The sequence below is a fragment of the Heptranchias perlo genome, chromosome 2, assembly GCF_035084215.1.
Source record: "Heptranchias perlo isolate sHepPer1 chromosome 2, sHepPer1.hap1, whole genome shotgun sequence".
Classification (NCBI taxonomy): Eukaryota; Metazoa; Chordata; class Chondrichthyes; order Hexanchiformes; family Hexanchidae; genus Heptranchias; species Heptranchias perlo.
In genome coordinates, this window is record NC_090326.1 from 79,892,269 (window position 1) to 79,909,669 (window position 17,401).

At 43.2% G+C, this 17,401-nt stretch overlaps 1 protein-coding gene across 1 annotated transcript in view; it reads right to left on the bottom strand.

The window, feature by feature from the left end:
- The window catches only part of LOC137332178 (dynein axonemal heavy chain 11-like), a 380,453-nt gene that overhangs the window by 75,320 nt on the left and 287,732 nt on the right, over window positions 1–17,401 (bottom strand). Inside the window, exons 63-65 of the mRNA XM_067995882.1 lie at window positions 5,941–6,114; window positions 2,240–2,475; window positions 1,983–2,105 (exon numbers count right to left, since the gene is read on the bottom strand). Of these exons, the coding sequence (XP_067851983.1) occupies window positions 1,983–2,105; window positions 2,240–2,475; window positions 5,941–6,114 (533 nt within the window). The remainder of the gene's footprint in view (window positions 1–1,982; window positions 2,106–2,239; window positions 2,476–5,940; window positions 6,115–17,401) is intronic.

Genomic DNA, 17,401 nt, shown 5'->3' on the forward strand with positions numbered 1-17,401 from the left:
TTAACTGTGATTAATAAATAACTACTTGTGAAACACTTAGCAGGAAGTATTTGTATTTATTATTTAGCAAAATAACACAATTGCAATGTTTCCATACTATTTTGCCAGCATTTCATTTTCGAAAGTGCACAAAAAAAACACTTAGAGCCATACAGGAATTCAGAATTATTATAATAAAAAATGATCATTGAGCTGGGAAACCTGTAGATAATGTGATCAATTATCCTCCCCACTGTCTGGGCACAGGTTGGGTAGAGTGCACCCGAAGTGTGCTTCACCTGTATTTGTGGGGTTCAGGTCATTACTAGGGCCCCAAAGTTTTCCTGGCATAGGAATGCTCATTGAAAGAGGGGAAGCACTCAAAAATAGGGGAAGCAAGTGAACCATGGCAGCTAGCTTTAGGGACTTCTTTTGGGACTATCCAAAAACAGCAGCTTCAAGTCCCTATGATCCTCCTTGCTGAACTTGTCAGCAACCTTATTTGTTTAGAGGTAGCTGACAGCTCCTTCTCAGATCCTCCAATCTAAGAGGGTTAGATTCAACCTCAAAAGCACACTTTCAGTGGGCATTGCTGTATTTGCCTCATGGATACCCAGAAAGTTGAGGCATGTGGTCTGTTGAGGTCACTTCAGTTGGGTTTTTATATATATATAGGATATATCCCTATTGCCCTTATGTGGAGGTATTATAGGATATTGTCATACATCCTTTACCTCTAATACAGGTTCGAGGATTGGGAAACAGTGAGACCTCTGATAATACACTTCATTAAATCAAGTCAATTAGGTAATAAAACACAACCCCTTACATGCAATGCACAAGATTGGTACCGATTATAACTCAAGTGCAACGACTCCTCAAGAGGTTGCAAGCGTGTCGTCTTGACTGCTTACGCTAGCCTTATCAAGACTAGGGTGAGGTCCCCAAGGATCTCCAGTGTGTTGTATCTTTAATAGGTTTAATTACATAGGACAAACGTGGGTACAATATGTCAGTGAGTTCTTTGTGTATGCTGTTAATATGTGAGCTTGTTTAGTGGTAAGGTTAGCTACTATCATTTGTGCATGCCCATTAATGTCTTCAGTTGTTTATTACAACTCAGACAGTCCACATGAGTGCTCTTAATTCTCTGTAGCCTTCAAGGTCTTATCTCTTCCTGGTACATCCATAACACAAGCCTATTCATACCAGATTACTCCACTACAGTCTCCTCACTTATTTACTATATACCTATTATGTTTCTTATAGCTTCTCATGGACGGTTAATGAGGTAATGTCTCCAACGTCATTCACAACTTTGATGTCCTATTTAACCCTGAGATGAGCTTCCGACCCATAGCCGCTCCATCACCAAGACTGCCTACTTCCACCTCCGTAACATTGCTCATCTCCGCCCCTGCCTCAGCTCATCTGCTGCTGAAACCCTCATCCATGCCTTTGTTACCTCTAGACTCGACTATTCCAATGCTCCTGACCGGCCTCCTATTTTCAATCCTCCATAAATTTGAGCTCATCCAAAACTCTGCTGCTCATATCCTAACTCGCACCAAATCCCGTACACCCATCACCCCTGTGCTCGCTGACCTACATTGGCTCCTGCTCTGGGAATGCCTCGATTTTAAAATTCTCATCCTTGTTTTCAAATCCCTCCATGACCTCGCCCCTCCCTACCTCTATAACCTCCTCCAGCTGCTGCCCCCCCCCAACTTTGGGAAACTCCTCAAATTGCATGTAAAGTGCAAAAGGGTAAGAAACCTGCTATAATCAGTCTCTACCCTTTTGTTCTGCTTTACACCCAATAAATCGGCATACCTGGGGTGCAAAGCAGAGAGAAGTTACCCTATCAAATCATAGATGTAGGATGGAGGCTGAGCAGATATCATGACATGCTATAGCATTATGCATGGGTTATTGTATTCATAGTTACTGCCTGATTATTACTACGTAATTTAATTAATGATTTAGTCACTCAAAGCACTCACCTTCCCTTTTTAATTGTGTTTCGCCCGAGTACTGGATCGAGAACCGGATCAACTGTTTCCTCAATGTTTTCAATGAGGATGGTATCACCACAAGATAGTGCGCATTCAATGGTGTCTAAATAACTTTTAAAAAAAGATTCAGAATGCACATTGGTAATCACATTTATTTCATAAGAACAATAGAATGAGTATGCTTTAAATTAAAAATGTTTTTTTATAAATAAGTCAGTTATTTTAGTTATCTTCAAACCATTTACCCTTTCTGTCCTATGTGTACAACTCTCAGCTCACTTCCATAATTGTTCCTAATCCATTTGATCCCTTGCTGCTGTGGGTCAATCATGAGTGGCCAGCGTTCACAGTTGGCCAGAATAGTGGCATTTTCTGTTGACGTCCTATCACTGGGCAATCCTTCATTATTCCAAGTTGCAATTGTGGCATCATCTGTCAACATTGCTATAGGATCTAGACCTTCTGTTATTGGTATAGAAACCTGAGAGATCAGTAAAGAAAGTGTACAATTCAAGATTTTTCTCTAATGCATAGCTGATACATTACACTGTAATTGGCCATTATTTTGTGCAGCAAGTTAGCATATTTAGATAAATGTATTCACCATATTTTTCTTTTAATTTTTTACTGTTATTTTGTTAGTTTGATTTTAACTAGAAAGTAATGTATTAATCAGAGTGTCATGCATCAAAAGTAGATTTTAAGATTGTATGTGTGAAGGCATGGCATGAATCTTTATTTACTCAGTAGTTTCTCTGTCTCTTCAAGACTGACAACACCTGTATCCAAAGGGGTAGGGTGCTGGTCTGATCCTGTGCTTATAACGATCAATTCCCTGCTTGAATAAACCACAAAGAGGAATGCAACAGTGGTCTAGGGATGACTTTCCTTCTGATTTTCCCTTTCTACCTTATGTGGGGAGATGCCTGGCCTTTGCTCAATGCCTCCCTACAGTAGAGTGCCTGGGATTAGCAACTCAGGGGTGTGAAGCATCACTACTGTGCACCCTAAGATCTTGGCGGTGGTGCATTTCACTGTTTTTTTCTGTGCCATGCTTCTGTGCTACCTGAAACAAATGCAGACTTGTGACAGAAGAGTTTTATAATGCAATCTATAGGATGCATTATATTACCCTCTAGCAACAAAGTACTCTGAACAGAAATTATGACCGGGTTACCATGGTAACTGTGTTCTGGTCATCCGTGGCTTTGACGTCAACCAATTTGACCTCACGTGTACACAAAGTAAGTTAAATCTGAAGGGAGCTAGAGTTTAAACACTAATTGGTTCTGGAAAAGCACAGGAGGCTAGGAAGCTAACTCTGAAGGTCAAGCATTCCAGAGGTGAAAGGAACTTTCTTTCCCCCTGGTGTTTAAACGTTTATGGTCCTGACTCTTTTCATTAACTCACAAGTTATCATATTTTGTCAAAATGGGAAAACCAGCATCATTTTTATCAACAGGAGGTGGGCAACCATTAATGCTTTAAATAAATTGATCAAGTCGTATATAATATCCAACTTGTCTCCACTATTGCTGTATTAGGTTTACTGTAGCTACATAAATTTTCTGGGATGGATGTAGAGGAGGCAGCGCTGCTAGGGGAGGAGCAAAAAACTGATGCCATCAATGACAATGTACTTTGTGAATTTCCAGCATTCAGTGAAATTGGGTAGTCATGTAATGCTCCTGTTACTATTCAGTGGGAAAAGAAATGAAAGTGCGACCCCAGCAGAACAATTCACCAGTCACATTTAATACATCTGATTTATAGGTTAATACTGCAAATGATCCCATGATAGTTTGAAAAGAACTGGAGACAGAAAAATTGAGGAAGGTTGGCGACTTTGGTTGTCACAGGCAGTGCCTTCCCTATAATGGAGGCTGGCTGAACGTTTCCTAGCAGTGGATGGCACAGCTCTGCAACTGCCTTCGTGCTGACCTAGAGCTTGTGGAGGCAGTTACACTCAGTTATTGCCAGGTAGGTGAACCAGGGCTTACAAATATGGTTTTGTGGCATAATGGCAGGTGAGAGCAGTTGGTTCTGGTACAGGCTGACTTCACTGGTGTACCTTCTTTTATCTTTAACCTATTTAACCTCTAAATACTATAACAGGGATGCGTTAAAAGAAACTCCCATCATTAATTTAACATTGACTTGTCAAACAGGTTAAGAACCTGTAACAGCCTGATAGATGCCTTGCTGCTCCTTGAGCAGATGTGAAAGTTTGTATACCATAAGCTAATTGACAGATCTACTCTTTTTAAGAAGCTTCCTGTTCTGTTGAAGTCTTTATTTATGGATGGCTTTCTGGTGATTTTGCAGCCAATTTTGATTTTGGCTGCTTTTGATACTATCATAGTAGGTACAGCACAGAAGGAGGCCATTTGGCCCATCATGCCTGTGCTGGCGCTTGGAAAGAGCTATCCATTTAGTCCCATTCCCCTGCTCTTTCCCCATAGCCCTGTAAATTTTTTTCCCTTCAAGTATTTATCCAATTCCCTTTTTGAAAGTTACTATTGAATCTGCTTCCACCACATTTTCAGGCAGTGCATTCCAGATCATTACAACTCGCTGCGTTAAAAAATGATTCCTCATGTCACCCCTGGCTCTTTTGCCAATCACCTTAAATCTTTGTCCTCTGGTTACTGACCCTTCTGCCACTGGAAATAGTTTCTCCTTATTTACTCTGTCAAAACTGTTCATGATTTTGAACACCTCTATCAAATCTCCCCTTAACCTTCTCTGTTCCAAGGAGAACAACCTCAGCTTCTCCAGTCTCTCCACATAACTGAAGTCCCTCATCCATGGCACCATTCTAGTAAATCTCTTTTGCACCCTAAGGCCTTGACATCCTTCCTGAAGTGTGGTGCCCAGAATTGAACACAATACTCCAGCCGAGACCTAACCAGTGTTTTATAAAGGTTTAGCATAATTTCCTTGCTTTTGTACTCCATGCCTCTATCAATAAAGCCCAGGATCCCATATGCTTTTTTAACAGCTTTCTCAACTTGTCCTCCCATCTTCAAAGATTTGTATATGTGCACCCCCAGATGTCTCTGTTCCCGCACCATTGCTACATTTCCAAGTTTTGTGTCATCTGTAAACTTTGAAATTATAACCTCCACATCCAAATCCAGGTCATTAATATATATCAAAAAGAGCAGTGGTCCTAATACCGACCCCTGTGGAACACCACTGTATACTTCCCTCCTGTCTGAAAAACAATCGTTCACCACTACTCTCTGTTGCATTAACATAAAATAATTATGCATATTTGGAACAACAAAAATAGAAAGAACCTCCCCCCTTGAAAAAAAACCAGCAAAAACACAGAAAAAACAATAAAATCGTCTGTGTGCCTTTAAAAACTTACTTTTCATACAAGCTACCCTTTGATGATCAGTTTAAATGAGACTTCCACTAACAATCAGAAAATCTTTCTATTTTTCTGCTGGTGCATGCATAATAAGGTGTTGATACAGAGGATACATCTCTAGAATATAATTTATATCTCATAAGTGGAGTGTCCTAATGCTTGTGAGTCATAGCCAACAGCAAAAGTATTTTACAGCTCTTCATTATATATTTGCTTTATATTGCGTGTTAGGTAAATGACTAGAATTACAGGGAAATATATTAGATTTTAATAAGTGGACTGCTAACTTGTGCTACCGGTTTCATTGTGAATTGTTTCTTTTTTCTCAATGCCACATGTTCTTAATCATGACATCATCTCCATGAAATACAAAAGCAAAATTCATGAAAGTGACACATTCCATGTGGCAGAATTGCCACTTATTACTGCATTTCTAAACTGAAATTTATTTATTTCCTGCCATGGTAAATAATAGTATCAGTGAAGACAATGGTGTCTGAGCACATTTCATATCATTATATGAAACAATAGTCCAACTTACAAAAGGGTGCAAAAAAGAAAATGTACCTTTAGTGATTTCAGGAAAGGAAGCCACATGCCCTCTACTAATTCTTGACGGTAACCTTTTGTAAAGGATCCAACATATGACACAAAGGCAGCTGTCAGCAACACATCTCCACACAGTGTCTTCTCCTGAGCTTCGAAGAACTGGACAGACTGGGCCCAGCGGACATTTTCTGACTGAGGAAATAAAGATATCTTGCAATTAATCATTATGCAACACAAACTTGTCTGCTTTATTTCATCGAATTGATCAATTTGGATAAGAAAAAGGAATTTTATTCCTCACTTTGAAAAAATTAAATACTAATATTAATAATCAGCATTAATTACTAAACTATCAACATTTTAATAGTGAATTTTGAAACTGTAGTCTCTCATTACTGGAGATTTATAGCAGGTTAACATCAAAGGATTGTGTTATTCATGTAATATGTTGCTGATATCAACACAATGATAAAATTCACCCAATTATGGATGGATGTGAAGGCGTTAGAGAGGGTGCAGAAGAAATTTACTAGAATGGTTCCAGGGATGAAGGACTTCAGTTATGTGGATAGAATGGAGAAGCTGGGGGTCTGGGGTTGTTCTCCTTAGAGCTGAGAAGGTTGAGAGGAGATTTCAAAATCATGAAGGATCTAGACAGAGTAGGTAGAGAGAAACTGTTCCCATTGGCAGAAGCGTCAAGAACCAGAGGATATAGATTTAAGGTGATTGGCAAAAGAACCAAAGGCGACATGAGAAAAAACTTTTTTACACAATGAGTGGTTAGGATCTAGAATGCACTGCCTGAGGGGATGGTGGAGGCAGAGTCAATTATGGCTTTCAAAAGGGAATTGGATAAGTACTTGAAGGAAAAAAATTTGCAGGGTTACGGGGAAAGGGCGGGGGAGCGGGACTAGCTGGATTGCTCTTGCAGAGAGCCACATGGACTCGATGGGCCAAATGGCCTCCTTCCATACATAGCCATTCTATGATTCTAACTACACAACACACAGCTGAAAGTAATTTTTGGTAAGAGCAACAGAAAATAGATGAAAAACCAAACTTCTTCATATTATGTTTGTTGCATTAATTAACTATAACATAATACTTCCTACCCCTAGGAAGACAAAATTGGTATTTGTAGGATACAATGCTGTTTTTTAACGTGTTGTGATAATATTTCTCTATAGCTAGGCGTGGACTAATATGAAGCAATCACATTTCGCAGACATTGTGAGGTGATAGAAGATAGGATAGAATGAGAATGGATTTACTGTATAACAGAGGAGTAGGCCTACAAACAAAACCCATTTCAGGTGCAATTGCGGAACGACCTTATTACAGGTTTCAGGACAAATGGTTCAGATTTTTCACATTTTATGCTGGGTGACCACTGTGACATTCCTTTTAAAAACAAATTTGCCCAAACAATTAGATTATGGGCTGAAGCCATAATTGACTCTGCCTCCACCATCCCCTCAGGCAGTGCATTCTAGATCCTAACCACTCAGGTATCAAGATTGGGTGAGTAATGTATCCAAAATCTAGAACATTCAACAACAATGAAACCACGATCGATATTGTCACTCTATTTTTTGTGGCCTTTTGACACTATTCCAGCAGTGTAAGGACAGCTAACTGAGAATTTGTACATGATGTCAGCTCCAATTGTATGCACACATCAGAAATTTGTTAGCCTTATTTGTAACATGTCACAAAATAACTCAGCAATATTGTCATTGTTGAAGCTAACTTTCTACAGCATCTATTTTTGAAATCTTCAAGGGAGATTTAATAACGGCAGATGTTAAAAAAAATATGGGCTGTTAGAGCTAGAGATAAATTCCAAATCAAACTTATTACCTGAAGTTGCCAATTTATGTTAATTCACCAAATGTCCAAATTTAACACAATTAAAAAACTTTGGGTTTCTATCTTCCATTCTGTATAAATAGGTTTCTGGGGTAGAGGGATATTCAGTCTTGTGGTGTATATTTATCTTTCTAATTTCTGATAACCTAATGAACAAACTCTTCACAACGAAACATCCACCTCATATGTAACCAGCCATTGAGAAGGGACTTTGTAGCGGGTACCATCCAATTCTTGATCATCTAGTGTTGAGCTGGTAAATGATCCCACATTAACAGTGTGAACTCTATAGGGTCGATAAGAACTTAAGAACGTAAGAAATAGCAGGGGTAGGCCATATGGACCCTCAAGCCTGCGCCGCCATTCAATAAGATCATGGCTGATCTTCAACCTCAACTCCACTTTCCCGCCCAATCCCCATGTCCCTTGCTTCCCCTCGAGTCCAAAAATCTATCGATCTCAGCCTTGAATATGTTCAACCACTCAGCATCCACAGACGTTTGGGGTAGGGAATTCCAAAGATTCACAACCCTCTGAGTGAAGAAATTTTTCCTCATCTCAGTCCTAAATGGTCGACCCCTTATTTTGAGATTATGCCCCCTAGTTCTAGAAACTCCAGCCAGGGAAAGCAGCCTCTCAGCATCTACTCTGTCAAGCCTTTCTTATCGACCCTATAGAGTTCACACTGTTAATGTGGGATCATTTACCAGCTCAACACTAGATGATCAAGAATTGGATGGTACCCGCTACAAAGTCCCTTCTCATATGAGGTGGATGTTTCGTTGTGAAGAGTTTGTTCATTAGGTTATCAGAAATTAGAAAGATAAATATACACCACAAGACTGAATATCCCTCTACCCCAGAAACCTATTTATACAGAATGGAAGATAGAAACCCAAAGTTTTTTAATTGTGTTAATTTCTCAGAATCTTACATGTTTCAATGAGATCACCTCTCATTCTTCTAAACTGAAGAGAGATAGCACGATGCTTAATTACCATAGCACTGATGCACATCAGGCGCCTTCTCAGAGGCCTTCTCAGCATCCTGTTCACATAGCGTACTATAAGGCACTTCAGAAATTAATAAGACTAAAAGCCGATAAATCCTCTGGATCTAATGGCCTACATCTAAGAGTTCTAAAAGAGATGGCTGCAGAGATAGTGGATACATCTGTCATGATCTTCCAAAATTCCATAGATTCTAGAACGGTCCCAGCCGACTGGAAGATAGCATATGTAATCCCACTATTCAAGAAAGGAGGGAGAGAAAAAACAGGGAACGATAGGCCAGTTAGCCTGACATCTTTTGTCAGGAAAATGCTGGAATCCATTATTAAGGAAGTGGTAACAGGGCACTTAGAACATCATAATATGATTGGGCAGAGCCAACATGGTTTTATGAAAGGGAAATCATGTTTGACAAATTTAAGTTTTTTGAGGATGTAACTAGCAGGGTAGAGAAAGAGGAACCAGTGGATGTAACATATTTGGATTTTCAAAACGCATTCGATAAAGTGCCACATAAAAGGTTGTTACACAAGATAAGGGTTCATGGGGTTGGGGGTAACATATTTGCATGGATAGAGGATTGGTTAATGGACAGAAAACAGAGTAAGGATAAATGGATCATTTTTGGGTGGGCAGGCTGTAACTAGTGGGGTAGCGCAAGGATCGGTGCTTGGACCTCAGCTATTTACAATCTATATTAATGACTTGGTTGGAGGGACCGAGTATAATGTATCCAAGTTTGCTGACAATACAAAGCTGGGTGAGAAAGTAAGCTGTGAGGAGAACACAAAGGGCTCGATTTTAGGATCGTGTTTCCGGCGGGTTCCCAGCGGGGTGGCCCCGAAAATCCCGATATCCAGTCACGTGACCGGATCGCGACGAAATCCCGGCCACTTCCGGGTACCGCGCTGACGTGCAGGGCTGCGCGCGCACGTCAGCGCTGGTGGGAATCCCGCAGGCAATTAAAGCCAGCGGGGTTCCACTTGAGAGTACTTACCTTGCTCGTTGTGGTCAGTTAATGAGCTGAAGCAGCTGTCAAAAGAGGAAGTGTGGGATTTTCGGTTCAAGGCAGTGAGTTTCCCACACTGGGGGAAACAGTCTCCCTCCAACCAGGCGTGTTGCAGCCAGCAGCCTGTGGCAGGTGCCAAGGTGCGCTCCACGGGGGAGAGCCGTCACCCACGCAGGAGGCCACCGCGTCACATAGGGCAACCCCTGCCCTCCACCACCCCCCGCCAAGCCAGAGGACAGACCGACACGAAACCGCAGCCCCAGTCTGAGGAACCACACACCTACCCTGCACAACCCCTCAGACCAACACCTGCCAGTTGGGTGGTGTGTGGAGACCCTCGGAGGACGAAGAGCATGACCAGCACCAGCAGCCTCGCAGTCCACGCCGTCCGCCGCAGAGACGTGGATCCCCCCAACACGGTGTTGTTGCACGCCCACCTGCACAGCAGGAGGGAGGGCTACCGCAGAGAGAGACACGTCGCAGAGGGCACTACCCTCGCCACAGGGTCCACAGACCGAGGCGCAGCTCCCCGGACCTCTCCGAGCAGCAGTGCACAGGGAGGCGCAGATTCGCTCGACATGTAGTCGTGGAGATCTGCAGCCTCTTTCATGCCGAGCTGCTCCTGGCTGGCCCCAGCACCAACTGCTTACCTGTCGCTGGCAAAGTCACCACTGCCCTCCACACCTTCTCCTCCGCATCCTTCCAGGGTGCAGCCGGCTACACCGCCGATGTCTCTCAGTCGTCTGCGCGGATGAGCCCTGCAAATACACCTGCACCTACTCTGCAGTAACACGATGGGTGGCATCAGTGGTGGGTCCTCATAGTGATACCCAGGAGCGGGCATTATTGGACACAACGGACAGGATTCGCGGAGACATGGCAGTGGTGGTGTCAATATAATGTGTGCTGTTTGTTGCTCTGAAATTCAATATGGGTAACACCCATGACAAACCCTCAGACACCCTTGTGCACCCCCTTCATGCTGACGAGACGTTTGCCTTACGCTGCCTACTGCACATATGTGATGCATGCCCTGTGGCTGCAGCACAGGTGGTGGCAGGTTGAGTGAGGCTGGCCGTGAGGGAGATGCACGAGAGGGTGAGTATGGGATGGAGCAATGAGATTGTATGAGGATTGGGTTGCGTGTTAGTGGCAGGGTGAGTACTGGCGAGGTGAGTAGGTGGAGGTAAGATGAGGATGGGGTGTGAGTGGGTACGAAGGGTGATGTGACAGAATAGTGTTGGCGGTGCCGAAGGAGATGTGGGGTGGGGGCAGTGTTGTGGCAGACGGAGTGTAGGGGAAAGACTTCGTGTTCTCACTGCGGCTGACCTACTGCGGTCATTGCAGCGCCTCCTGCACTGTATGCAGGTGGGCGATATGTTGGTTGCGCAGGTGACCCCCTCTGCCACCTCGAGCCAGGCCTTCTTGGTGGCAGAGGCAGGCCGCTTCCTCCCGCCCGCCGGGGGGGAAGATCTGTGTCCTCCCCCTCCTCCTCACCCCATCTGATGATACCTGGGGTGAGGCATCATTAAACTGGGAGCAGCCTTCCCCCTGGGCTGCTCCATGCTGCAATTTGTCCCATTGGTTGCAGCATCTGTCAGTGGAGGACTGCCCCTTTAACTAGAGAGCCTCCAGCTGACAGATCGTACTGCGCATGCGCAGCCCGACCGACGCGCAGGCCAGCGCCGTGGACCCCGGAGCAGCAGGTAATTGATTCCTATTAGTGGGTTGCCTGCTACGATCGCGCGGGCAACCCACTAATTTCGCCGAGCGTGTTGGCCACGCTCCCGGAGGACCACCCGCTGGGAACCCGCAGGCCTGCTAAATTCGGGCCCAAAGAGTCTGCAAAGGGATATAGACAGATTAAGTGAGTGGGCAAGAAGGTGGCAGATGGAGTATAATGTGCTGAAATGTGAGGTTATTCACTTTGGTAGGAAGAATAGAAAAACAGAATATTTTTTAAATGGTCAGAAACTATTAAATGTTGGTGTCCAGAGAGACTTGAGTGTCCTGGTACAAGAAACACAAAAAGTTAGTATGCAGGTAAAGCGAGCAATTAGGAAGGCAAATGGCATGTTGGTCTTTATTGCAAGGGGGTTGGAGTACAAGAGTAAGGAAGTCTTACTACAATTGTACAGGGCTTTGGTGAGACCTCACCTGGAGTACTGTGTACAGTTTTGGTCTCCTTATCTAAGGAAGGATATACTTGCCTTAGAGACGGTGCAACGAAGGTTCACTAGATTAATTCCTGGGATGAGAGGGTTGTCCTATATGGAGAGGTTGAGTAGAATGGGCCTATACTCTCTGGAGTTTAGAAGAACGAGAGGTGATCTCATTGAAACATATAAGATTCTGAGGGGGCTTGACAAGGTAGACGCTAAGAGGGTGTTTCCCCTGGCTGGAGAGTCTAGAACTAGAGGGCATAGCCGCAGGATAAGGGGTCGCCCATTTAAGACTGTGATAAGGAGGAATTTCTTCACTCAAAGGGTTGTGAATCTTTGGAATTCTCTACCCCGAAGGACTGTGGATGCTGAGTGGTTGAGTATATTCAAGGCTGAGAGATAGATTGATTTCTGGACTCTAGAGGAATCAAAGGATATGGGGATTGGGCAGGAAAGTGGAGTTGAGGTTGAAAATCAGCCATGATCTGATTGAATGGCAGAGCAGGCTCGAGGGGCCATATGGCCTACTCCTGCTCCTATTTCTTACGTTCTTATGTTCATGAAAGTGCCTATGGCTGTGCTCATTATGGCCCTGGTTTTCATTTAAATTAGGGATGCTTCTCCTAATGTGGTTGGGATGCCTGAATGCCATTCTGGATACTCAACAGCAATTTAGAACAGGTATTTCAAAGAGGGCTCATACAAAAAAAAAGATTTTTTATCTGCATAGTCATCTCAGTCTAAGAGGGCCACCCTTTGTCCTGGACCTCATTTATTGGGCCTCCAAAGGCCAATCCATAAAAGGGCTCATTGTAAAAACAAAATGATCGTATTTTAAGGGAAACCAGAAACCCTTCATAGCTGCTGATGCATATACAATTGGTCAATTACCGATTGCATAGACTTTTTGGCCCTTTAAACCCCCCTTGCGCCAAGCATAGCATTGATGTTCAAATTTTGTTTAATAGCACTCCTGAGAAGTGCCTTGGGACGTTTTACTATGTTAAAGGCATTATATAAATTCAAGTTGTGGTTTTGTAAGCCATGGACGAAAATTCGTCCCTTATGTACTGTCTTCTTATGAACAAATTACAGAACTGCGGACGGTGATGCATTTTACATCACTTGCATATCATTATAAAACATGTGCTCATGTCCAGTGGGAAATTAGATAACCGTAAAATAGGTGGGGACCTGACAGAACAAGTTCCTGACCCATTTCCCCCTCTCGCCAGCCAAACAACTCGGTGAATTAGGGGCAGAAAATCTTGGCCTAAATGTTTTTCAGAATTATCAAGGCATGTCAGATTGAATGGGCTTGAATTCACAACAATCAATATTAAAATAAAAATCTGATATATAGTCCTATGCATGAAAACAGGAGTTTAAGGGGAATAATGTGGTAGTAGGATTCACCCAACAGGGATAGTGGCTCAGTGTAAGCTTAGCTCAGCTCGTGGGCCTTTTGCTTCTAAGTCAGAAGATCAACAACAACAACTTGCATTTATATAGCGTCTTTAACATAGTAAAACGTCCCAAGGCTCCCACAGGAGTGTTATCAAAAAAAAATTTGACATCAAGGCACATTAGGCGATATTAGGACAAGTGAACAAAAGCTTGATCAAAGAGGTAGGCTTTAAGGTGCGTCTTAATGGAGGAGCGAGAGGTAAAGAGGTTTAGGGAGGAAATTCCAGAGCTTAGCAATGTGGAGCGATGAAAATCAGGGGACGCGCAAGAGGCCAGAATTGGAGGAGTGCAGACATCTCAGAGGTTTGTAGGGCAGGAGGAGGTTAAAGAGATAGGGAGGAGCTAGGCCATGGAGGGATTTGAAAACAAGGATGAGAATTTTAAAACAGAGGCATTCCCAGACCAGGAGTCAATGTAGGTCAGTGAGCACAGGGGTGACGGGTGAACGGGACTTGGTGCGAGTTAGGATACGGGCAGCAGAGTTTTGGATGTGCTCAAGTTTATGGAGAGTACAAGGTGGGAGGCCAGCCGGGAGAGCATTGGAATAGTTGAATCCAGAGGCAACAAAGGCATGGATATGGGTTTCAGCAGCAGATGAGCTGAGGCAGGGGCGGAGACGGGCGACGATACTGAGGTGGAAGTAGGCGGTCTTGGTGATGGAGAGGATGGAGGTCAGAAGCTCAGCTCAGGGCCAAATAGGTCCAGGAAGTTCCAGTAACTCTTTCCTGTATATAAAAAAGGAGCTGTTCTGTTCATACAGCCGTTGTCAGTTAGATAATTTCATGAGAGCAACAGTTTAAAAGTCTCAGAAAAGCAATTCAGATAGGACATGTTGATATTCATGAAAGAAGAGAAATACTGTGAACATTTAAAAACCATTTTCAAAGGATTAGTTTAGTTCTTCAATTTTTTATTATTTTGTTTGTTCAAAAGAAGAAAAATGCTCTACTAAAAATATATAACTATGTTTTATTATTCTTGGATTATTCACATATGTAAGAAATTTGTTTGCTACTGTGATATTCTACTACTTTCAAATATTAAAGTGGGATCTTATTGAAGCATAAATTAATTGAGTGCCTAAAAGAAATTACCAAGCAGGATTTTTGGCTCATTTATCTGGGTGTGTTACCAAAAGTTTGCCTAGATCTCCAGGTAAGGATAGACATCCTTGAAGGTTTGGGGAGTTGGAGCTCACCCATGAGAGTGATCCAAGATACCAGAGCAGAAATAATCTAGGGTAAGATGGTTTAAAAAGATCTCAAAATTCAACAGTTTAACATGCTTCTTGTAAAGTAGTGTATCATCTGACTTGTCGTGAGGAATGCCCTGGGAAGTCCATTAATTCTTATTAAGAAAAATATGCACTATAACCATATCACATTAAAACTAGGTCCATAAACTAGACCCATAATTCGCCCCACACACTATGTTAAAGCTGCAAGATTTTTTGATTGTTTTGTCTTTATTCACGTTGCTAGGGTAATGGAGACAGACTTATACTTGTTATGACCCAGTTTCCCATTACACTATAAACAGCTGTAGATGACACCCTTACAACATTAAGTACTGTCATTAAGTACTATTAAAGCTGCATGATCCACAATTTCTATTTTTTTTTCATTTCAGGATTACTCATTAAAATAATGAACTCTTTAAAAAACTAAAAAAGAACCAAAAACAGCCCCAACATTTTACTCTTCAAAAGAATTGATCTTGTTATCAGTAAGCAAATCTTCCAACTTCTCTTCACTGGCTGATCTGGTGCTGGAACTCCTTTTAAGGCAATTCTTTTGAAACAATATTAAAAAACTATTTCTTGCGTGATGTAGACAGTGCGAACACATTAAAATCGGAATTAACAGGTAGTAGCACAAGGATCCCAATGCAATAGTACAAATGAAACCAATTTCAGTTCACCACCGAGCTTTAATGTGTTCAATTTGAAGGAAAATGAAAAATAAAAATTCTTACTGAACAAGTTTTGTTTTCCAGTGGAACAAGGAAGTGGATTTTTGAATTTGTGATTCTGGCATAGAATTTTGAGTGAGAGGGGATCAAATTTGAGAAATCTAACCCAAGCATCCTTGATATTAGTGTTATTATTTCTGCAGATACGGATAAATAACCACAAACCTATCTTGGTTTAAGTGCCCATTTGTCCTCCATAATGCTGCACTACAGAATGTGCAGGAGCAGTCTTTAAGCATGCTGGAAAACCAGTTAACTTAGGAATTTAATCATTCCAATAATGGCGTAAACTACTGCGCCATGCCATTGAACAAAATACAGATTTTCTGGTAAACAAGAATTATTAAACCAGGATCATGGCAGCTGTAGCACAAATGGTTTTATAATATTCTGTCCTTTACCCACCTACACTTGCATAGCAACATGCTATAGACCGAGCTAAGCGATTCCACAACCAACGGATCAGATCAATGCTCTGCAGTCCTGCCACATCCGGTCGTGAATGGTGGTGGACAATTAAACAGCTAACGGGAGGAGGAGGCTCTGCAAACATCCTCATCCTCAATGATGGCGGAGTCCAGCACGTGAGTGCAAAAGACAAGGCTGAAGCGTTTACAACTATCTTCAGCCAGAAGTGCCGAGCGGATGATCCATCTCGGCCTCCTCCCGATATCCCCACCATCACAGAAGCCAGTCTTCAGCTAATTCGATTCACTCCACGTGATATCAAGAAACGGCTGAGTACACTGGATACAGCAAAGGCTATGGGCCCCGACAACATCCGGGCTGTAGTGCTGAAGACTTGTGCTCCAGAACTAGCTGCGCCTCTAGCCAAGCTGTTCCAGTACAGCTACAACACTGGCATCCACCCGACAATGTGGAAAATTGCCCAGGTATGTCCTGTCCACAAAAAGCAGGACGACCTAATCCGGCCAATTACCAGCCCATCAGTCTACTCTCAATCATCAGCAAAGTGATGGAAGGTATCGTCGACAGTGCTATCAAGCGGCACTTACTCACCAATAACCTGCTCACCGATGCTCAGTTTGGGTTCCGCCAGGACCACTCGGCTCCAGACCTCATTACAGCCTTGGTCCAAACATGAACAAAAGAGCTGAATTCCAGAGGTGAGGTTAGAGTCACTGCCTTTAATATCAAGGCAGCATTTGACCAAGTGTGGCACCAAGGAGCCCTAGTAAAATTGAAGTCAATGGGAATCAGGGGGCAAACTCTCCAGTGGCTGGAGTCATACCTAGCACAAAGGAAGATGGTAGTGGCTGTTGGAGGCCAATCATCTCAGCCCCAGGGCAATGCTGCAGGAGTTCCTCAGGGCAGTGTCCTAGGCCCAACCATCTTCAGCTGCTTCATCAATGACCTTCCCTCCATCATAAGGTCAGAAATAGGGATGTTCGCTGATGATTGCCCAGTGTTCAGTTCCATTCGCAACCCCACAAATAATGAAGCAGTCCGAGCCCGCATGCAGCAAGACCTGGACAACATCCAGGCTTGGGCTCATAAATGGCAAGTAACATTCATGCCAGACAAGTGCCAGGCAATGACCATCTCCGACAAGAGAGGGTCTAAACACCTCCCATTGACATTCAACAGCACTACCATCGCCGAATCCCCCACCATCAACATCCTGGGGGTCACCATTGACCAGAAACTTAACTGGACCAGCCATATAAATATTGAGGCTACAAAAGCAGGTCAGAGGCTGGGTATTCTACGGCGAGTGACTCACCTCCTGACTTCCCAAAGCCTTTCCACCATCTACAAGGCACAAGTCAGGAGTGTGATGGAACACTCTCCACTTGCCTGGATGAGTGCAGCTCCAACAACACTCAAGAAGCTCGACACCATCCAGGATAAAGCAGCCCGCTTGATTGGCACCCCATCCACCACCCTAAACATTCACTCCCTTCACCACTGACGCACTGTGGCTGCAGTGTGTACCATCCACAGGATGCACTGCAACAACTCGCCAAAGC